Consider the following 23,943-nt stretch of genomic DNA (forward strand, 5'->3'; position numbering starts at 1 on the left):
ACCTTGACCGTGACTGCTACTTAAAACTAGTAACATTAATCCGATTATTTTGATATGAATAATATAATTGATCTAATAAATATAAATAAATACTTTTACATTAATATTAATTTTTATCCAGATCGAAAACAAAATAGCTATTTGCGATTTTTACTACTTTACTAGTACCCGGTTTTTGTAGTTTCTTCGCTAAACTACTAAACAAATTGAAAATTACTTACCTTTATTATTAGACAATCAAGCTAAATAGTTATAGCCATTATATCTGTCACCGTAAGATTGTATTTTCCGTCAGATTATAAATTGAGCTTCCAAAAAAGGTTCAAAAACCATCCTAACCCGAGATAATTCGACCCATATTAACGCAATGAATTACTTTTTAACTATTATAGGCGAAGTAAGCAATAATTTCCAAACGGCTGAAAAGGACTCCGATAATTGCATTGCCTAGGGACCCCGGTATGGTTAATCCAACCCTGGTTTTCGTTCATAGTGTAGATAAATCTACCTTTCTCAGATATAAACTCTATACTAAAACAATGGATGAAACAAAGAGGAAAAATCGGTATCCACTTAACTATTTTCTTCTTCGTTGGTATTGTCATATCTTTCCTACCCCGATGGTTTTATAATAAGGACTTTGGGTTATATAAAAATATCATAGACTTAAAGAAAAGATTACCCGCTTAATACTGAATAAAATAATTCAAAAATAGTCGACAATTGAGGCCACTACACATAATCAGTAAAGATTGACAATCATTGTGATTCGAGATCTAGTGGCAGATTGTTCTTAAAGGGGGCACAAAGAACCCCTTGGTCAAGGTATTAGGAACCAATTTGTGGTACCCCTCTTTTGTATTATTATTATTATTAATCATTTTTTTCTATCAACAAATTATTTTCAAATGATTACTCTTCAATCAAAGATATACGAGAGGTGATCTTGATTGATAGTATCAATCGCAAAATAGATTGTCAATCTCGATTGAGCGTGTATGGTGGCTTTTACTGGTGTCACAACATCGAACAGTAGCAGAATAACAAGAGCAATCCATTCTTTATGCTTATGAAAAGACAATTTTTTAGGTACAAACACCTTTTATTGTATAATTTTCATATTATTTTTGTTTTTTAATCTTTTTTTTATACAATTACGTCATGATGACATCATCATTTTGAGAAATACAATGGCGTTGAGTTGTTCTTGGCAAAATCAAAATTCATTAAATGCATAAAATTAGTAAAAAATAAATAAATTAGATAAATAAATCTAGAACCAGGCGTGTGTTTCAAAACGTTTGGAAATTTGAAAGGCTATTTTCAAAATCATGCCTAGCATTCAACAAGGCAGGGTACAGACTCGATATTCCTTTCTTTCAAATGTTGGACAAAATATTCATAAATGTTAAGCTTGCAATTAAAAATTTTCCAGACTCCAATCCTCGAAACAGCCTATCAAATTTCCACTCGTTATGAAATAACTGTCAAATAGTACGCTTGGGATTTAGACCTAAAATAAATAAAAATAAATAAAACACAGTATAATTTTTTTTTTTAAAACAAAAAAGAAAATTTTTTTCCCTTAAAACATAATTACTGTTTTCATGTAAATTACAATTAAGCGTATTTGCAATAATAATAAATCCTTAAAATTAAAAAGTAATTTTCACAAGTATCACAAAATTAATAATGAGAGAAAAACAAACTAAAATTATAATATTATTCGTAAAATTAAAAAAAAAAAAAAATACTGCAAACTGAAAAAAAAATTATTTGATGCAAATAACTTAAAAAAATAATTTTTAATAGAGATCCAATAAAAAGTCGAGATGAAGTGCGGTCCATTGACGTTCAATTTGTTCTCTAATTCGAAATCTAATTAATAAAAGTATCTGGAAATTAATACAAATTTAATGGAAGAATTGGCTTTTCTTTATTAGCTCCGAAGTTTTCAATTCAAAATCCTAAACATAAATTTTCTTAGGATTGTTTTGATCCGATGTATTTTCGGTTAGTGATAGAAAAAAAGAGCAGAATAGTTGCTTGGTAGTAAATATTAGGCGTGAAAAAACTTTTCAGCTTAGAATTTTTTCTGTTTCTTGTATTACCGGTACATAGCCCTTCATAATGAACATAGAAAACAGGTAAAATGAAGAACGGTTAAAAATAAAAATAAAATTAACTACTTTCACTAAACAAGATGAAAAATATTGAACGTCTATGATCCCCTTTAGGCATCCCAAAAACTAATCACATTATATTCTAAAATTAATAAAACAAAATTCTTTTTTTAAATTAATACTCTGCCGAATTTTTTTAAATCAACCGGAAATATTTGATTTTGTTGACAGGATGTTTAAGAGACATTAATTATAAATAAATGATTTTCGAGGAATTAGTTATTATCTAATCGTAAATTTCGATTAGAATTATTTGTTGTTTAAAAAAAGAAAAATTGAATTAACTTTATTTCAAAAGAAAAAAATTTATGGATACACATTTATCTATATAGTGCCCCACATTTCTTTGACGTTAATTTCACATTTTTAACGTATTTGAGAATAGTTTGATTCCAATAAGTTTAAATTATTATGGATAATTTTTTTTTTTTATTTTAAATTTTCCGATACATGGCTATCATCCAAAATCATCGCGTTTAACGGTGGACAACGACCCACAAAAAGTATGTACCCAAGAGTTTTAAAATATGGGACACTATAAAGAGTAAAATATACAAATTTAAACCGTAATAAATTATTAAAATGACTTCATTTTGTAAACAATATTTTGTTTATAATAAATTAAATAAATTAATTTACATCGTGGCAGTTTTCTACGACAAATTAAAAAAGAATAATAAATAAATAAATACAATATTTATAATGTTTAAATATAATACGGATTATACAGGTGATTATTAAGTCGATATCGAAAATCAAAAAATAAAATTATACGCATTTAAAATCACCGTTCTCTGCAGTATATAAACAAAAAAATTTTTCCTTCGAAGGTTGAAAATCATATACAGTAAAACGCCTTCGTGAACATGTTAAGTAATATTCCTAAAAATAAAAAAAATAAATGTATTTTACGATGAAAATATTGACAAGTATTCTGGTCTAGAAATTTGAAGAAATCAATTTTTTAAAGGTTAGACCCTTAAGAATATGACATTAAACGGACTTTTCTGGCAACGAAGTTCGAATTGATCGCCCCCCTCATAAAAATAATAATAAACTAACAAACCTCAAACAATTCACGCTTCTGTTCCCGCTACAAGACTGTTTTTAGGAGTATAGGCTGTGGCATTAGGATCTAATTGGCTGGTTGGAACTGGATGTGACTGTACGTTGACTACCGCTTGACATGGTGGAGTTTCTGCTAATCGTACACGACTTGATACTGAACTTGGAGTTGGACTACCAAATGTATCATTTGGCATTACTGCTAAAACTTGTGCTATTTTTGACTTTAATTCATCGATCTCTTTTTCTTGACATCGTATTAAATCTATAAAAATAAAATTTATTTTTAATTAATGATCTTGTTTTACCTATAAAATGGAGCGTGTTCAGGAGAAAAAATTTTGTAATCAGTTATTCAATTATCAAAAGAGTTCAGATAACTTACTGTCTCGAATTTCCAATTGCCGTTTGGCTTCACCAAGTGCACTGAACAAATCTAATTTAATACGTGTTTCAGCACTGAGTGAATCTTCTAAATGTTGATTTTTATCTTGCATTGCAGATAATGCAGACATTAGAATATCAGCATCGTGCTGTTGTTGTACCGCCGCTGAACGTTCACGCTCATTACTACTCAAACGTTCTTCTGCTGTACGTAACGCACTGCGTAAATCACGTGCTTCACATTCAAGCTCACGACGTCTTGATTTACATTGTTCTGTGCATTCACTTCTGAAAAACAATAAAAGAAATGTCTAGAAAATCTATATCATTTTTCTAAGAAATCATCTGAAATTGATCCGATAAATTACTCTAGAAACTGTACATCCAATTATTAAATGAACCGTAATGTTGATCCAAAAAATACAAAAATCGGATCCATTTGATTGGTCGAATAATTTTTTACACTATCGCTAAAAATTTTTAATTCGAGAAATTTAACATACTTATTATGCTGTTGTGCTTGTTGTTCCTCATGACGTCGCTGTTGTTGAGAACGACGTTCATGCGCTAATTGTGCTTCTACTGCTGCACGTGCTCTTCTCTCTTCACCCGCACGTCTTTCTAATGCTTGTCTTTCTGCTTGACGAGCACCTGTTATAACTTGTATTCTAAAATCAAAACAAAAGATGTGAACACTATTAAATTCTTCCAAATGGGACTGAGTATAAAAGGCTTAAACTAAAATAAAGGCTGTGGACTTTCTGCGTAACGTCGGGTCTGGATGGAATCCTAGGCAGTTTTTTAATAGCAGACCTATGTTATTATTACTCCTAACTTAAATCGAATCTAATCTAGACCTAAATTACTTCTCAACTTACTTATTTTGTAATTCTTCATTATCACGCTGTAATTGTGATACTTCTAATCGTAAACATTTCTCTGTTGATGTGAACGTATTAATTTGTGTACGTAACTCCTGTTCATTATTTCGACTTGTTTGTAATTCATTACGTAATCGTTTTAAATCCCATTCCAATCTTTGTACATATTCATTATTATTATTATTAATATTCGTGCTGCCATCTTTATCATTATTCTCTTTATTGTTATTATTATTATTATTATGTTTATTTTTCTTTTGTGAGTTTTTATTATCACATTTATTTGTTGTTTTATTATTAAAATTATTACATGTTGTTGTTGTTTTTCTCTCTTTTTCTATAATATTGTTGTCATTGTTTGTTGTGATTGTATTTGTTGTATCATCAAATAGTTCATCACTACGTGACATTGTTGTTGATGTTTGTTGATCTGTAGTTGTGTACTCTTGACTACTGATGTCATTATTTATCGGTGATGACGTTTGGGTTGTACCACCATTTAAATGTACATATTTATTTCTATTATCTGTTAATAAAAAAAACAACGATCGTTAATAGGGTATTACCTAACTAAACACAAAGCAACTGTCTGCTATCAAACCGCTTATTAAACAAAAGAGTATTACAAGTGGCTTAATAGATCTTTTTCCCTTAAGTTTGTTATTTCCATAGCAAGACAGCAAAGCCATTCGACTGTGCTCGTCTGAAACTCGCTCGAGTACAGCTAAGAAATGTGGCGAGGCTCTTGCCAGCACACTATCGGTTGAAATACCACCTTCATAGCATAGGGATCTCTGATGATCACACTTATATGAAGGAAAAAGAAAACCTCTACACGTTATTTGCACCTACAGAAACCTGCAGGAAGTCAGGTTAAGAATATCTGGGTCTCAAACCGTCTTTGTTGCACACAAGGTTTTTCTAACTCACCTGCTAATGATGTGGGCGATGCTGCGGACGATGTATTATTTACTTTATCCACAGATTTTCTGTGATTATTTTTTGTATTGTGTGGTATTGTACCATTTTGTATACAATGATTAACCAAAATACCACCATTTTGTTGTGATATTTCCGTTGTATTTTTCCATTTATCTATATTTTGTGTACTATTATTATGCTGTCTGTTCGTATGTTGTGTCGTACTTTTTGATGACGTCACTGTTGTGGTTGTTGTTGTTACTGGTTGTGTAACAATTTCTGTTTGATTTGTTCCAGGCATACATTGTTGTGTACCATTTGATGTAGTTGTATGTGAGTCAACAGGTAAAGCTTGCTGTAATAACTGTGCGTAAAATTCATTCTCTTTTGCGACATCTTTTTGCTTACGTTGTCGTATTCGGTAACCAACGTATGACTTAAAACCAAAACCTAATGTAACTACAGGATATCCAATGCTGAAACAAAATTTGACGATGAAAATATAACAGTTTCGAGATCATCTTCTCAAGATAATCAGGCTGCTCTTCGGGCTCTCCAGGAGTCAAGATTCCAATCTAGGATAGATAGTCTAAGAATGCTTCGAGGAACTGACTTACACAGTCAGATTGAACTAGCAAAATTTGGGCGGCGGTAGAGTTGGTGCATTATTAAGGTCCTGAAACAGCCTCAACTATACTGAGTATAGACGTCCTTTGGAAATGATTTTAAAATATTCGAAACGAAAATCTATTTTAAATATACTAACCAATGAGCTGCAAATGGTCTACAGAGATCAAGATGAAATGGAAGATGTCTTAAATCCTTTAAACGGACCGCAGCTTCCAAATAAACAAATAACATCCATAATATGATTGTCGGTAAACATATACCTTTATCTAAAATTACAAAAGCACAAATTTGTTTGTTAATATCACAATCCAAATCGCATTAAAAATAAATGTTTATCATACCTGTGTGCCAAACATATTGAACCCAGACATAAGTACTGGCAGCGAAAAAAAGCCAGTGAACTGGGATGAAAAAAAAGCACACCATATCTGAAGTAAGAGCTATACACACAAAAAACACTGAAAATGCCTAAAACAAATTTAAACAAAAATTGTTATTGAATTTAAATTAAATAAATGGAAATGACCTGCCAAATTTTCGACGTGCTTTGAACTTGCCTGAAAAGACCCATAAAATGTAGAAATTGATTTCATATTTAACGATTGCTCAAATATTTTCTACGATATCTCTCAAAATCCTACACGAAGCTTAATATTTTTGAGACATTTTCTGGGATATCTCGATAAATACTATTCTCGCCGTCAAATATATGCGATTTTATTTTTTGAGTTTTCCTTACTGAATGTATTCCAAGAAATTGAAACAATCAAAATAAATTAACTAATGCAAGTTTAGAGCACGATAAAAAATTTGTCAGGTCTGGCTCATAGGATACTTGAAGTAAACTTACCAATCCTTGATATTTATAAGAATCGTAGACAGAGCGTACTAATAACCAAAATGGCCAAAGGAACTCAAAGCGGAATTCCAACAAGAAATCTGCTAATATCACTAACAACCATAGTAATAAGAATTTCAAGTACAGCAACGTACTGCAATTTAAACAAAAAATATTTCGATAAAAATATATAATATTTTAAAATATGAACACTCGATTAAAATTCGGTCGTATAATGCAAGTCCTTAGTTTACTAATTAATCTCTAATAAGAGGTGGATTATCCATAAGGTAGACTAGATATGTTCCTACAGGCGCGAGGTTACAGCGATAGCTCGAGCCGGAGAACTGCCCCGAACATTAAACGTGATTTTACAGATTCTAAGAGACACAAAGTTTTGTCTTAATTGGCGCTCGCGCAGGGAAACAGTGTTGTTTACCAAAAAATGTTTCAAACAAAAGTTGTTTAAAAATTAAGATATATCTTTTCGTTTTTGAGTTATCGTGTTCACAGACAGAAGGATGGAAAAACGTAAATGGATTAATTAGATGATTTTATGAACTCCTATATTAAAATTTTGTTCGTATCATCAATATTTCTAAGCGATACAAACTTTGGACTAAAATTAATACCTACCTATACCTTGATATATAATTCATATACACAGGGTCTATAAAAACGATAAATTTTTTAAAATCAAGGTATTCATTTAAATTTCTACAAGATAAAAGTTTCGATTAAAAAATTTCTACAATCAATAAAAAAACAATCAAGTTTTGTTTATAGGTACAACTTTTTTACCCAATAAACAAAAATTTTCAGCGAATGAAAATTTGCTAAAACGGCGATCAAACTTATCATAACTGGCCTAATTTTGAGTTACTTATAAATATTTTGTTTTGAAATAAATCTAATGATATTTTAAGTACGTAAGTAAAATATACGACTCAAAAAATTCATTTTCTGTAAATTATCTAATGAAGTAATGATATATTCGTCCAAGATTAAACTTGGCATTCTGCCATTAAAAAAAATGTGTGAAAATTAAACACATTTTGAATATTTTTAAATTTTTTTTTTTAATTTTTAACATTTACAAATAAAACTAAGAATATTTTCAAAATATAACCTAAAATGAGAATTCCTCCATAATTTTACATATAATAATTTGATATTGATATTAAGAATAATTAAAAAATGATATAAATAATCTAAAAATTAAATTAGATAATTTCAAAAATTGAAAAAAAATAATATCAACAAATAATTGAAATTCATGATTTTAGGCCATTTTGATGGACATATGTTTATAAGTAAACGTTTAGAATGTGATTATACACAATTATTCATCAACAATAACAAATGTTTATGCGTGCTTATCACATTCTGAACATAAAAAAAAACAACCGATTGTGTTTGTACCTTCCGTAAATCCCTTCAGTAATTTTGTTCCGCTTAACCGAACGTCTAATTTTACCACACTCCACATTCCGTCTCTTCATAATTTACAGAAAACACAATTAATTGAATTTTTTTGGGGGCCAGTACGGTCACTCCTTTGGAATGAAGGCCAAATTTTGAAAGCACGATATCATCGAGGCACAATTAATTCTTGCTAGGAAATGTCTTTTGTTGTCAACTTGCCTGATTTGACAAGCTCACGGAAGTTACAAATAGATGGCTCTAAAATTCATCATTTTAATATCGTTTATATTCGAGAGTTCATAACGTTTGCGCGTAAATTCTAATTATTTGTTTGTATAAGGTGTCTCAAAATTAACGCAAGAAATACTTTTATAGATTATAATTAAAATTTTTTATTTATTTTTGAAGTTTGTATTATCTTATATATTATTTCTTTAGCCTGTTTTTCTGCCACTCGCGAAATTTTTCTCATTCCTTAATCAAATTTCATGATTTATCCCTCATTTTAAACCTTATAGTGGCGAAAACTAGACCCACGATCTAAAAATATGCCGAATCGATTTGGTTTTTAAGATATAATTTTGTCCAGTATGTAATTTGTATATCATATCTGTAATAAAATTGCCTATACACAATTAAAAGAAAGCAAAGTACTGTTTATATTTTTTATCACTTATTATTTCTCTAGCATGTTTTTAGCTATATGTTTTCAGCTGTTTTAGAACACTTTTCCACACAAATGGCGTAAAATTCAAATCATGCGTTAATTTCGGGACACCTTTATACGTTTATTATTATACTAAAATAATTATACATATGTAGATTCTTTTTAAATACTAACAATTGATATTTGGCGTAAAATTTTATTGTAATCGTCATAAAAATAAGTTTTTCACATATAAACAAACACGGTGGAAAATTTTATACAATTTAATTTGATAGAAATACAGATAAAACTGCCAAGGAATGATCGTATAGCTTTCGTATAATTTTATTGCATAATTATTTAGAATTATCGACGATCATAAAATTCGCTTAATTCGTGTAAATGGAATAGTACAGTCGACAGATAGTTTCAACTTTGTGATGTTATTGAGGGATGGTTTATTAACATTTTCTCAAGTTTTGGACCTCGAGGACTCTGTAAACCTCACCAACTGGCGATAATTATTCGTATTAATTAAAACAGGAAGTGAACCAATTTTCAGTAGTTCTAATTGAGATTACCAGGGTACCTACCATTTTTCAATGTTGATAAAATCCTTTTAAGTTTATCATTTGTTCTTCAAATTATGACCCTTCCCTTAAATTTTAAGGCATGTGATTCAGAAATCACATAATACGTTGATTTGAATAGCGGGGCTTACAATTAGTTAAATATTTTGAGAGGAAAAGTATAAATAAACTAGAATTTTTTTTGTCAGTTTGGTATAAAAATATTTTTTTATTTATTTATAAAAGTAAATAAATTACTTATTATTAAATTTTAAAGTAGGGATTGCTCCCGAAACAAACAAGTAATTCAAGAAAGTGCATACGAAATTCGTTTTTCTAAATTACTTAAATCAGAATAATAAAATTCTTTGAACCTTGTAACTAATGGTACTGCTCTTGTTTCAGAAAATTCGATGTCCATTAAACAATCAAGTGATAATAATTTAGTTTTTGCATTTTCCAAAGCCTAAAACATATAATTTAATATTTATTATAACGAGTGATTTTTTGAATGGGCTCCATAGATTATTTGGTTTTGCTTCGGGGCCTTTCAGCTCTACTTTCGGCCCTGATTATCAGAAATATTCTTATATTTGCCAGATTTCAAAATATAAGACAATCTAGGACAAAACAAGAAAATGGAATACCCTTTAGTTCTCATTACCTGTAAAAGTTGTTCTTTATGAAAACTACTGGTAGCAATTTCACGTCGAATAGCTGGCATTTGTTCAGCTGTATAGCCGACAAGTTCTTCAATAACACGATTCGAGAAATCAACAATAATTGAACTAGTTGCATCAACAATTTCACATTTTAACATCCATTGTTTATTCGTAAATCGTAATTTATCAACTAAAGTTTTAATTCGTGCTTTAACTGTATACTTTTGTTTTGGTAAATGTGTATTACCCACAAGTTGTTTGATGTACACGAACGGTTTCTTCGATACTATTTTTGGAGTAATTTTATTTTGGTTTTCATTATTTTGAGTATTTAATACTTTTTCATTTGTTGTGGTTGTAAAAATATTGTCATCGATATGATTATCGTCAAAATCAAAGTCAATATTTTCAAATTCTTCATCGATTCTTGCATCAATTTGAGCGATTGTTGATGAATGCGTAATAGAATGTTCGTATTCATCTTGAGCATTATTTTGAGCAGTTGTCGTTGGTTCATTTTCGTATTCTTTTCTGGAATAAATCTGAGCACTATTCCTTGATTGATTTTCAATATTATGTTCATATTCTCTTCTGGCATTATTTTGAGCAATATTTCTTGTTTGATTTTGATTGTTTTGTTGGTTTCTCGTATTGGTTTGAGCAGTATTTCTTGGTGGATTTTCAAAATTTTGTTCAAATTCTTCAATTGGAATATCTGCAAATAAATATACATAATTTAATGAAGAGAGAACAAATATTTGTGGAAACAGAAGTCACCAAAATCTTGTTAATTTGACTAGAAAACAAGTATTTGCTAAGAAATTGCCTCAAATCGATCTTCGTTTTTGTTTATGATGAAATCTCAGAAACTATATATCATTTCATCAAATAAGTACAATTTAAGTATTTTTGGATCATTAAAGTCGCGGAAATCTTGTTTATTTACCTAGTAACCAAGTATTTGTTAGGAAATTGCCTGAAATCGAACTTCGTTTGGGTTTTATGATGAAATCTTAGAAACTATGCATCCTTTCATTAAATTAATACAATTTTCGTATTTTCTGGATCACAAAAGTCACGAAAATCTTGTTCATTTCACTAGTAAACAAGTTTTTGCTAAGAAATTGCCTGAAATGGGATTCGAGAAACCGTTCTTCGTAGGGGTTTTATGACAATATCTCAGAAACTATGCATCATTTCATCGAATAAAAGCGTTTCTAGTATTTTTGGGGTCAAAATTACTATGCTTACTCAATTTTGAATTTTTAAGAAACTTGGAAACAAAACTTTTCTTGAATTTTAGCAAATTTATTGTGGGAAGTACTCCGAAGAAGTTTGAAATCTTGGTAAATAAAGCAGTATTAACTCAAAAAATACAAAAATCGGGGCCATTTTAACGATTGGTAATTTATTTTTTAAATATTTACCTGCCATCATAAAATCGTCATCATCAAAACCATCAATTTGAATATTTTCACTAGCTACGTTCACATTTTGGATCGTTGTATTTACAGTTTCGTTAATTTTCGGATTTGGATTTTCGGGTAAACCAATCATTCGACATAAAATATTTTCGTATGCATTTTTATGCAATAATTCTTCAATTTCACCACCCAATATTTGAACGTTATTTTCCTTTAAAAACAGCACACCATTACGACAATCCACTGGACCGATAATTAATAATTTAATGCCCGGTGTTAAATCCGTATGAATTTTTTTAATTATCCTATACTCCATACCTTTCACCTCCTGGATACCATCACATAGTAACATGTTTAAGACACGATTTGATTTAGGGGTTGCGATAAATGATGGTTGTGTTTCGGCGGTTACTTGTTCATTTGTAGTGTTTACATTTCGAATTACTTGTAATTGTGTATATGCCGGTTTACTTGAATCAATCACGTAGTGCATTTGTAAGGCGTATTTACCGGGAAGTGTAACTTTTTTATATGATTTTAAATTTTCTGGTAAACATCCTACTTCTATATCACGTAAATCGGCACTTAACCATTGCTCGTAAATAATTTGTATGCCATTATTTGTCACTGTGTCCGTGTTATAATTTTCCTTGTACCAAATTATACATGATTTTATCCATTCATCGGATGCATGAATGTATCGTGTTGAAAAATATGATTTTACCTTTTCAAATTCATTCATATTTTTCTTTCGGGGTTTTCACTCCTAAGCAGCATATTAATAACATATAGACTTAAATAAATATAGACCTTCAGTTCTCTTCTATATCATCCCTGGAGCCTGTGACAGTAAAACTGCACTTAGACGGATTTCGTTTAGCATCTGAATCAATACTATTTAACGATAGGTACAATATGGTTTAGGCGTGCCAGCACAGATTATAGTTTTTAATTTAAAATAGATCTACAACTCCCTGTAAAATTTTTACTATTTTCGTTCTCTGAAAGTGCCTTTCTCTAGGTGGCTCTACACATTATATTCGTGGAGGGCCATCTATTAGTTTTGATAATAATTTATCCATTTCAATGGTTGTTGGGGAAACAATATTTTATATATTTTTAAATAAATAAACAATACGTCTTTCAAAATTCGTTTGCTTGTCATTGAAATTCGTTAAATTTCTTTGTGTGTATTCTCAATTGATTGCCTTTATTAACATTTTGTGGATTATTTGTATAGTGACATTATTTAAGTATTTTGGCCGTTTTCATTATGCTCCTGTTCATTAACTAATTAGTGTAATTTAATCGTTTTAGGTGTGTTTCTATTATTTTCCGATTTTTTTTTAATGGATGTACTGAGTTTATTTTAGCGCTTAGGTCTTGTTAATCGTGTTGATTACATTTAGGTAGTGTTTAATTGTGATTATAATTGACTATCAACGAAATAAGTTGGATATCGGGCCTATTATGGTCTCGCCCGAAGACGTCTCGCCTTCGTGAGACAGGTTGTTCTCAAGGAGGGCGCAAAGGACCCCTTGATCTAGGTGCTAGGGACCCATTTTTGGTACCTTTCTTATGTATTACTATGATTATTATTTGCTATTCCCATCACTTCCACCAAATTATTTTGTACGTATTTGTATCAGCAGTCTATATTGAATACAAGTCTGTGGCTAAAAATATCGCACTGGATTTAAGCGACATCTGACTACACTTGCACGAACTAAATACGATTCAAATCAAAGTTTGTAAAAAAATATAACCTAATTTCAGTTTATCTATCACATGTGCGATAAAAATTTTCAACTATGTCCATAAAAAAAGAGAAAAAACGTAAATCCAAGATAAATATTGAATCAAAGGATGCTGATAAAAATGATACTTTAGTTATTCAAGAAAATAGTTACTCTCAATCTTTGTTAGAAGGTAGCATCGACGATGAAATTTCTAAAAGTGAATCGCCTAAAAAACATAAAAAGAAACGCAAACACACGGATAATGATACCATAAATGAATCGAAGGATGTACACGAAGACGATACTCAACTTAATCAAGAAGATATTAACGATCAAACTGTGTTAGAAGGCAGTATCAAAGATGAAATTTCTAAAAATGATTCGCCTAAAAAACATAAAAAGAAACGTAAAATTACTGACCCCACGGATAATGATACCTTAAATGGTATAAATAATTCTAAAAAGGTTAAAGTGGATTTAGTGAACGAAGTAAATGGTGTTGAAGATTCTGAAAATAGTGATGAAAATGAGGAGAAGCATGAGAAATCTACTGAAACGAAACCACGTAGTAATTTCTCAATTGAGAATTTTAAAAAGAAATTACATTCTTCTGATGGTATTGAAGGTAGGTGTTTATAAATTTTTAATGAAGCCAAGTGAAATTTTGAGATCCCAATTAATATTTAAGGAAGAGCCTAAATGGCCGAGCGGTCTAAGGCGTTAGTCTTAGAACGTTAGACTATTTAGTCTTAGGTTGCGGGTTCGAATCCAGGCAGCGGCAGTGTGAACAATATATAATTAATGGGAGTGCAGAATTGATCACATTGTCGTCGTTTGGAAAAGAACGAAGCAACCGACTCCACCCACATCAAAAATGTAATTGTAAATATGTTTGAAATTGAATAAAGAGAGATTAACAAATAATGATGTGGGTGGCCTCTGTGATTAGGCATATGTCACAAAAACGGACGTTAAACTCCCATTATTATTTATATAATATTTAAGGATTTCTGTTAGGCTTGGTATTTCTGGACTCTGCTATTAATAGTCCCGATTTTGTATTCAATATATTTATTTTATAATTACAGCTGTAAAAGAATTTGTGGAACAGTGTGGAGCAAACACTTCACAGGATCTTGCCTTGGATTATATAAACTCCGGTGGAAATATCGTCGAAATTTTACATTTATTGGATACACAAGATAAAAAAAATTTATCGTTAGCTACACCAGTTTTTGAAGCTGTAAACATTCTGTTACTCAAAATTCAATCGAATGCTATCCAAAATGCTCAAAATGCAATCGAAGGTTGTCGCTATTTATTAAATAATTATCTAATTACAATACATTCAGGACTTAGTCCATTTTCTACACTCAAACAGAAACGAGTTACGCTAAAATTATTGACCTCAATTGTTACCCTATCCCCTTTATTAGCCAAAGAAATTCTATTACAATTAAATTTCACCGAACAGATTCTAGAAAATTTAACCCAACAAAATGATGGTTCTTCATTGAATTCCGTTCGTACAGCATTCATACATTTTTTATTATCATTTTTAATCGAAGGAAATTCTTCGAATATACGCAATTTATTAGAGAAAAAAGGTGTTGTCGGTAGTATTTTCGAGGAATTAATATACGATGACTATCAACTTGTTAATCTAGTTTTAACAACATTACAAAGAAATGTTCTCGAAAGTTCTAGTATAACAAAAACATCAAAATTGTATACATTTAGTTCACCCGTATTAAAAAATATTGTCAATTTATATAATTGGAAAGGGCGTAAATATTGGAAAGCAAAAATTCGTAAAAAATCAAATAGTACGGAAAATTTCATTGATGAAAATGAAAAAAATATTGTAATTGAAGTTGTACATAATTTTTTAATTGTTCTTTGTACATCTCGAAAATACGGGATTGTATTTCATGATAAAACGTATGGAACGAGTGGAAAACGATTTAATAATTTAATTTACACAATGTTAGAATGTTTAGAACGACCATGGGAACATAAATACGTTTCTGAATTAGTTATAAAAATTGCATGTGCATGTCCTGATTTATATTCGTTTATAATCGGGAGTGTGGATAATTATTTGGAGCCTAGAGCTTCAATAAAATGGCTTAATGTTATAATGTTTGTAAAAGGGGTTATTACATCGATTAAAAATAATATTTTAATCGAAGATTTAAAAGATTTAAATTCAAAACAATTAATACAATTGACCCAAAACTTATTTACCCCAAATGTCATTCTAAAAGTATTTAGCCAAACCAAAATTATTTCACATGGTGACCCCTATATCCGTGAAATTAACATCGATTTTTTGTTAACCATTTTAAGGAATTTTAATGAGTTTATTAATTCGATACAAAATATAATCACTGATATAAAAAGTTTTAAAACAACGTTGTATGAAAATTTAATAAAAATTTTACCATCTGTAACCGATTTATTTAAAATATGGTCAATACCCGATAACAAAATGGTTTATAAGCAATCACAAATTATTTTTGGAAAATATTTAAATGATTTTAATATTAAAATTGGAATAATTGAATTACTTGAATTGTATTATCAAATATTTCCGCGGTCTCTCGATGACTTGTCTAGTGAATTCACTCCCGAAAACTTTCTTACAGAAAGTTTCGAAGTTATTTTAAAAGCATCCGATTTATTTTTTAAATTAGATTCAAATGCTTTCACACCGGATAAAGAATATTTTCTAAGTTATTTAAATGTTTTATTAAAAAATTCAGATTCTGTACATGTCTTAAAGAAAATTTTAATTCAAACGGGAATTTTCGAGAATAATCAACATGAAATTAATTATTGGTTAGAATTTTGTGAAAATTATAATGCAGGAAATTTATTAGGTACTAGTGTACGATATGCATATAAAAATTTAATTGAATATACAGAGCAAATAAATTTATTAAAAAATCAGATTAATTTCGAATCCGCGACTGAAATTGATGATATTTTCGATGTAATTCAATATTCCTCGAATACAAACATCCAAACTGTGAAACATATAATTGTTACTCCGTTAATTTTAGCTGTATTCGATTTAATTGAGAAAAATGATGAATATACGTTTACAAAATCAGATTGGAAATATTTATCGTGTGTTTTGATTAATATATTCCATGCACAAACATTACCAGAAATTTTCATTCAAATTTTATCGAAATATAATTTAAATAAAAAATATTGTAAGCAAGTTTTGACTTACATAAATTCTTGGAGCTCTACACCAATTCATTTAGATTTCGACAACGAAAATTTTACAATAATTAACGATTTGAGTCAAAGTTTATTATCGGAGGAAATTAATTTGAAATTTGATGAAAATAATAAAGAACAATTTAAAATTAGCACCCTAGAAATGTGTATTTTTTATTTTACACAATTAGTACAAAAAAAAGCTTTAAAATTCGAACAAGTATCTAGTTTTGTGGAAATAACACAAAAAATATTTGAAATATTACATGAAAAAACAAATAAAAATGATTTATTAAAAATTATTTATAATAATCCATTTATTCGAAGTTATTTTATACCGTTTAACTATCGAAAAAATTCGAATATAAAATTTACAACGGAATTTTTATTGAAATTAACGGAAAATTTATTAAAACAATTTAATTTAGATGAATTTCTTAAATCATATCATGAAAAATTTGTTACAAGTATTTTATTAGCTATGAAAAAATATCGAAAATATTTCGATAAAATTGAAAATTTTACATATTTAATTCAAATATTTCAATTAAATAATTCGGAATGTTTACAAATTCTAGAAAATTTAATACTTTTACCAGAAGATGCTTTTGTTGTAAATAATACCCCGTCAGTATTTTATCATTTATTAATATATTGTTTAAAAATTAACTCGAATAAAATTGAATTAAATAATATTCTAACAAAAGATCATTTTAAATCAATTATAAAAATTTATATGTCGTTAAAAGAGGTTAATATCGAATTATTAACAGAAAACTTATTGATTTATTTACAAAAGTATCCACATTTCTTCGATATATTAACAATCGAATTTTTTGAAACACTTTTAAATAAAACACAAATTACGAAAAATGATTCAAAATTAATAGCGTTTTGTGTCGAATCCAATGAAATATTTTTCGAATATGTACGAAAAAATTTCGATAAAATTATTAAAAATAAAGAAATAATCTTACCATTAGTTAATATTAAAGATTTCGAACAAATTCAAACAATTTATGATGAATATGAATATTTAATATTAAAAACAATTGAAAAACCACATAAAGCTGGTGTTTTTACGCGGGAAAATTCAAATAGTTTAATAAAATTAATCGTCGAATGTATGCCGATTGAAAAAGCTGAACAAATTGCGTTAAAAGTGAATAAATATGAAATTGTAGAAGAATTTCATTTGGATTTATTAGAGAAAATTTATATCAAATGTATTGATAAAGATAATTCGAAAATAATTCATAATTACTTACAAACGTTAATTATTTTAGCGATTAATTGTTTTAAACGAAACGATTTATTTAAGATTAAATTAATTTTTATGAAAATGCATAAATTTTTTTATAAGTATAAAAAAATTATTGGAAATTTAAATGAAATTTATTTAAATTCAACATGGTCGAGTTTCATGAAATTTTGTTTAAAATATGGTATTAAACATGATGGACAAATAATTTATCTTCAAACCTTACGAATTTTCTTTCAAAATATATTTAACCCCGAAGATGAGGGAAATCAAGATGAAGGAAAATTACAAACGATTGAAACAATTTATGAAATGATACAAATGCATTCAGAATTTCTAGATGTTATGTTAGATACCAAAAATTATAAATTAAAAATTGAATTATTAAAATTAATAATAATTTTAATAAAATATAATAAAAAAATAATTAATACACAATTAATACCGATTTTATTAGGTGCATATAATTGTACGATAAATGAATCGGATCAATTAATTTTAGCGATTTTATATTTATTTGAACAAAATTCGATAAATTTCGATAAATATAAACCATTTTTATGGGGTGAATTAGCTATAACACATTATTCGGTACGGCATAATATTGAAACGGCTATATGGCGGCAACCTCGAATGCAAAACGTTCTGGAATTAATACAAATGGATGTTGTTTATAATACGATTATGAATTTTGATTGGAAACGTTCGTTTGGTGCTTTGGATGATGGTGATATTGTTAAAATTAATGATATTAATTTATATGAAGATAGATACGTGGAAAATAAACATCGAAAACGTCTTCATAGGCTACGACATCTTGGTGTTGGGGAGGATTTTGAAAAGAATGTACAAATTTATGATTTGAATTTCTTTTTACCATTGTTTAGTCAGTTGCTGTCGTCTGAATCGTTTGTTAAATGTTATTTATTTACACAACATGGATGTTTGGCGTTAACGTTATTGTCGCTAGCTAGTAAATGTCCATTGGTGCGACAAGCTGGATATAATGTTTTAGCACGATTTTATTTTCATCTCGAATCATCTATGTAAGTTTCCAATACGCTTTTATTTTATTTTTTAATACAGTTAATGGCAGGAGTATCCAAAGTTTTTGAAAACTTGATTAAAATGTTTATAATATTCGGCGTTTCGGGGGTTAAAAATAAAATTTCGGGTGATATCATAGAAAATATTCGACGAATCGTGAAATGAACGTGGCTTTTGAATTTTTTGGGTCAATATTACTTTGTATACCATGTTTTATCAAATTCGGAAACAAAAATTTGGATTGTGATTTTTTCGATTTTTTCTAAGGGGTACCCCTTCAGAAAATTTCAAAAAATCGAGATTAAGCTTTTTGTCTCCAATTTTGATAAAATTCAGTACATAAGGTAATTTTGACCCATAAAAAACAAAAATCCGGTTTATTTGATGATTAGATGCATAATTTTTGAAATATCGCCAAATTTCAAGTGAAAACCGATTTCCCGAATCGATTTCAGACGATACCAAAGAAAATATTCGATCTATCGTCAAACTAACCCGATTTTTGCATTTTTTGGGTCAAAATTACTCTATATACGGAGTTTTATTAAATTCGGAAACAAAAATTTGGATTGTGATTTTTTCGATTTTTTCTAAGGGGTACTCCTTCAGAAAATTCCAAAAAATCGAGAATAATTTCTTTGTCTCCAATTTTGATAAAACTCAATATTTAAGGTTATTTTGACCCATAAAAAACAAAAATCCGGTTCATTTGATGATTAGATGCATAATTTTTGAAATATCGCAAAATTTCAAGTGAAAACCGATTTCCCGAATCAATTTTAAACGATACCAAAGAAAATATTCGTCAAACTTAAGAGTATGCCCTTTGCTCCCCAGTCTTTTAAAATATTATTATCATTCAAGGTTATAAGGCCCTTTCTTTTCGTAAATATAAATTTAATAAATTTTTTGTTACAGAAATTCACGAAATTCCAAATTATGGATAGAGTTTATCAATCGAGTACGTTGCGGTTTAGTAAAATTACAAGAGAAAACCAAACAAAAAGATACGGATACTTATCGGATCCCGGTTATATGTGCTGTATTTTTAGCAAGATCAGCAATAATCATGAATCAACCGCTAAACCCGCTGTACATGGCTATCAATAATTTTATATTTGTTAAATCAGTAATTGATTTCACAATAATCCCTGAATTCTTACAAATGTTCCATAGTCCAGAAATCGAGTATAACATTCATCGAAATTGGATATTACAAGTAATCCGTGATGGTTTTAAAACAAATCTCGATTTCCAAATAATGCGTAAATCGATGGCATATAAAATGATACTCGATTTTTATTCGTGTACATTCGCAACCGACGAAACAAAATTATTAATTTTACAAATTTTAGAAAAATCTACACAAATTTCCTACGTTACAAAATATTTATTATTCGAAATCGGAATTCTATCGTGGATGAATAATATTTTACACAATTTCCATAAAACGGATACGGAACAAATTCATTTAATTTTGAAAATCATAAATAACATTTATTTATTAATTAATGAATTCGAAAATTCGAATATGTTACAAGAACAATTGTTGTATATGTTAATAACAATTTCGACATCATTACTTACATCGAAAATATCGATTGATGGATTTTTATTGTTTGTACGTTTATTATTGAATATTTCGAAAAATAATTTACAACGAATTCGTGAGGAACAAGTAGAAAAAATTATTAATTTTTCGAATTGTTTGTTCGATAATACAGATTGTAAATATTTAATGTTGTATGGTTGTAAATATGTTTCGAAAAATTCGATATCGAATGATGTTTCTAGTGAGGATGATAAAGATTTAGCAAAATATTATTTAAAACAGTTTACGATTAGTTGGTTGGAAGCTAATTAATAAATAATGGTTACTAAATTGTTTTGTATTTTGTATGTTTTTTTTAATTAATAATTAATTGTAAATACTTATGTTATGACGAATTATATTTTCTAAAAATTGTACAATTTTTATTATTTGTGACTTTATTCATATTCTATTCATTTTCTGCGTTGCGTGATCAAAGACGAAAAACGGAACCTTTTTAATACCGCTATGTCCGTCTGTTTTACAAAAATCAAATATAAATGAAGTCTGCAATGCTTTTTAATCGATACTTTCGTTATATTTAGGAAATATTCTGGCTTAAAGTCACCTCCAATGACAACGTCTGAAAGCGAAGTCACTTTAAACCTATCGATCTTAAACAAAAGGGTCCCGAAAGAAAATTGATAAGTCATAATCTAAAGCGAAGAAGTGATAATTGAGTGAAATGCACAAGGTTTTCGTCAAAGAGGTCGTTTAGTTATTAACTGGCCAGTTCCCAACAAAATGAAAATTTTTGAAGACGACTCTTACACTCAGCTTTTTGAACCATGCTCTTCAATTTTGCCCTATGATTTTCGTGTCATCTGAGTCGACTTTGATGATGAAGAACTTAGAACAGCAACCCCTCTCCCCACCCTTGGATGAATCCTGTGCACAAGCATAAAACTGGCGTAGAACAGGAGGCTAAAGAAGTCAATATATAAGGTAATTTTTTTTCATAATTTATATTTTTGATTTTGACTAGGCTAAGCATAAAATATAAATGATATAAGCGCGGGAAATTGAAAAAAGTCAATTTTCAATAATTTAGATTTGCTTATTTTACAAAGTATGTATAAATAATATAAACGTTTTGGACAAATAACTTTTCGTTTAAAAAAAAAGTCGTAAAAAATATTTGTTATGCCTTATTTGAATGAATTAAAAAGGAAATGTATTCGAAGGTGTGTTAAGCTAAATAGATGCTTTTTACAAAAATTATGGACACAAAAAATAAAATAATTTTTTTTTCTAAAGAATTGATTGTTGTATGATTGACTATGCCTATTGTATTGATAATAATATTAATAATTGTTAGTTGTCATACTTTGCCGTGTACTATGTTAGTTAGAATAGGACATACTGGCGCATTTCTTTACGAAAAAATTAAATCATAAATTACATAATAAATTAAGTAAATTAATTACGAAAAAACGAAAAAAAAAAAATTAAAAATTATAATAGACTTTTGGGTCAAAATTGCCATAATACGTAAATGGTTTAAAATTTAAAATTTTGGGCAGCTTAAGGGCGAAATATTTCTAAATCTGCCTCTGGGATTCGAAAAAATTTCACAAAAAGCCATTTTCCTATGTAAACGTGCAGGATCCTTTTAATAAATATTATAAATTTTATTATTAAGGCAAGCTTATCCTGTCAAGCGTACATTGCGTGGGTAAAAATGTTCAATTGATTATAATTTCAATTTTCTGCTAAAAATTTCAAATCTAATAAACCCTTCTTGTATACGATTTTCTCTGTCAACTCGATAACTAACATACGAAATTTTCTAAAATCGACACAATACCAACAGCTTTTAAAGAGAAAATTCGTTGAAAGGGAAATTATCTAAAATTTCACTAGTTTTCCATACTCATGTGCCATTATTATTCCATTTAATATGCGTTATAGACAGACAGATGAGAGTGCCCAAGGCACAATGCCAAACCGGTTTCAATGAAAAGGCGGGTATTTCTCCCATACGACCAACAAAGAATAGTACGTTGTGGATACCGAATGTCCCCACTCACTATTTGTAATGGACCACTATGTGGAATGTATTTTACAATTATGAATAGCAAGAATATTGTAAATTTTACGTTCAACATCGGCAGCATTCGGTTTTTTTTTTGTTATATTTATTAATATTATTATTAATAATTTTATTAAAAGTTTATCGTTTTAATTTAGGTAAAGTCATGGTTAAAGCTATTTTTTTATTCGAATCAAAGATTATTAAATTGTTTCGAACGAATTGTGTAATTGTAGATATTTGTCGATACAATAATCTTTTTAGTGTTTATATGCTATTATTGTTGTGTACTTTTCGACAATGCGTATCGTCAACAGGTGGCATTTAAATGTCTAAAACACACTTGTTCAAAACTTGTAGTTGAGGATATGACCTTTAGGATGCAGTCCAATTACTTTCTGATTAAGTAATTTTTACCAGCAATGAAAATCGCGAAGAACTTGTATAATAAAGTATTCATTTTCGATTTAAGAGTGGATATGAGTCAAACATTTTCCGCAAACTGTTCATTTACCTACTGTTTTACTGTATACTACTGTTTTGCCTAAATTGTAGTTTTTGCCTAATTTGTAAACAAACAATTGACTGAGTTAATTGTTGAAATACCATGTATAGACAGTTTTGATGACGCAATCGTTTGTTTTTTGACGTCACGTAAATCAAGAAAGATTTCCACTCTTAAATAGCCACATACACATAAGTGATATTCCCATATTAATACATACGACAAAATTTTCACCTAATTAGCGCCTTCGTGGGTAAACAGTGATGATTACAAGAAAATGTTTCAAACAAAAGTTGTTTATTTTTTTATAAGGAACATTTTTTACATTTAAACATTTGTTCTATCTCTAACGGTTTACCTATGTTGCTCATTTACGAACTCGACCTCACTTTTTACGTCTTAAGCACACTATAAAAATTTCAGCTTGATATCTCTTTTCGTTTTTGAGTAATCGTGATGACAGATGGACAGACGACAGACAGACATACGGAAATAGACTAATTAGGTGATTCTATGAACACCTAAACCAAAATTTTTTTCGTAGCATCAATATTCTTAAGCGTTACAAAATTGGGACTAAACTTAATATACCATGTATATTTCATATACATGGTATAAAAATGTAGGTACTTTGTTTTTTTTTTAAATGTTGGCTTCGATTCGATTTCGGATCCTGTACGCTGTTCAAAATTCTCGACAGATGCCTCTCAGAATACGAAACTGATCGAAGAGGTAAATAAAAGTAAATTTTATAAAACATATTTAAAAATCCCCACACACTACAAACATGCTTCAGTTTGTATTCAGAGTATACTGAGAACGCTTCGCGCGTATACGATATAAAACGCGGATGAGTTCATTTTTATCATCATAATATATATAAATATAAAATTAACATAAAATATATAT

General features: G+C 28.9%; 3 protein-coding genes across 3 annotated transcripts in view; 1 reads left to right on the forward strand and 2 right to left on the reverse strand.

The window, feature by feature from the left end:
• Nucleotides 1–2,833: 2,833 nt before the first annotated feature.
• Nucleotides 2,834–8,554, reverse strand: LOC123300948 (macoilin). The gene is made up of 10 exons (XM_044883628.1): nucleotides 8,325–8,554; nucleotides 6,915–7,056; nucleotides 6,406–6,532; nucleotides 6,201–6,330; nucleotides 5,444–5,910; nucleotides 4,511–5,039; nucleotides 4,136–4,300; nucleotides 3,634–3,920; nucleotides 3,250–3,513; nucleotides 2,834–3,065 (listed from the first exon to the last, which is right to left on the reverse strand). The coding sequence occupies exons 1-9, from the start codon at nucleotides 8,402–8,404 to the stop codon at nucleotides 3,260–3,262; spliced, it is 2,181 nt and encodes a 726-aa protein (XP_044739563.1). The 5' UTR covers nucleotides 8,405–8,554; the 3' UTR covers nucleotides 2,834–3,065; nucleotides 3,250–3,259.
• A 1,287-nt stretch (nucleotides 8,555–9,841) lies between these two features.
• Nucleotides 9,842–12,406, reverse strand: LOC123300250 (recQ-mediated genome instability protein 1-like). Its single transcript, XM_044882789.1, has 3 exons — nucleotides 11,632–12,406; nucleotides 10,207–10,919; nucleotides 9,842–10,008 (listed from the first exon to the last, which is right to left on the reverse strand). Exons 1-3 carry the CDS (start codon nucleotides 12,368–12,370, stop codon nucleotides 9,850–9,852), a joined length of 1,611 nt encoding a protein of 536 aa, XP_044738724.1. The 5' UTR covers nucleotides 12,371–12,406; the 3' UTR covers nucleotides 9,842–9,849.
• A 959-nt stretch (nucleotides 12,407–13,365) lies between these two features.
• LOC123300413 (nucleolar pre-ribosomal-associated protein 1) overlaps nucleotides 13,366–23,943 on the forward strand; it is a 51,710-nt gene continuing 41,132 nt past the window's right edge. The window contains exons 1-7 of the mRNA XM_044882985.1: nucleotides 13,366–13,992; nucleotides 14,456–15,701; nucleotides 16,125–16,257; nucleotides 16,321–16,501; nucleotides 17,582–17,824; nucleotides 18,110–18,905; nucleotides 19,825–20,527. Of these exons, the coding sequence (XP_044738920.1) occupies nucleotides 13,440–13,992; nucleotides 14,456–15,701; nucleotides 16,125–16,257; nucleotides 16,321–16,501; nucleotides 17,582–17,824; nucleotides 18,110–18,905; nucleotides 19,825–20,527 (3,855 nt within the window). The 5' untranslated portion in view covers nucleotides 13,366–13,439. The remainder of the gene's footprint in view (nucleotides 13,993–14,455; nucleotides 15,702–16,124; nucleotides 16,258–16,320; nucleotides 16,502–17,581; nucleotides 17,825–18,109; nucleotides 18,906–19,824; nucleotides 20,528–23,943) is intronic.

This window comes from Chrysoperla carnea, chromosome 5 (assembly GCF_905475395.1).
Source record: "Chrysoperla carnea chromosome 5, inChrCarn1.1, whole genome shotgun sequence".
NCBI classification, from domain to species: domain Eukaryota; kingdom Metazoa; phylum Arthropoda; class Insecta; order Neuroptera; family Chrysopidae; genus Chrysoperla; species Chrysoperla carnea.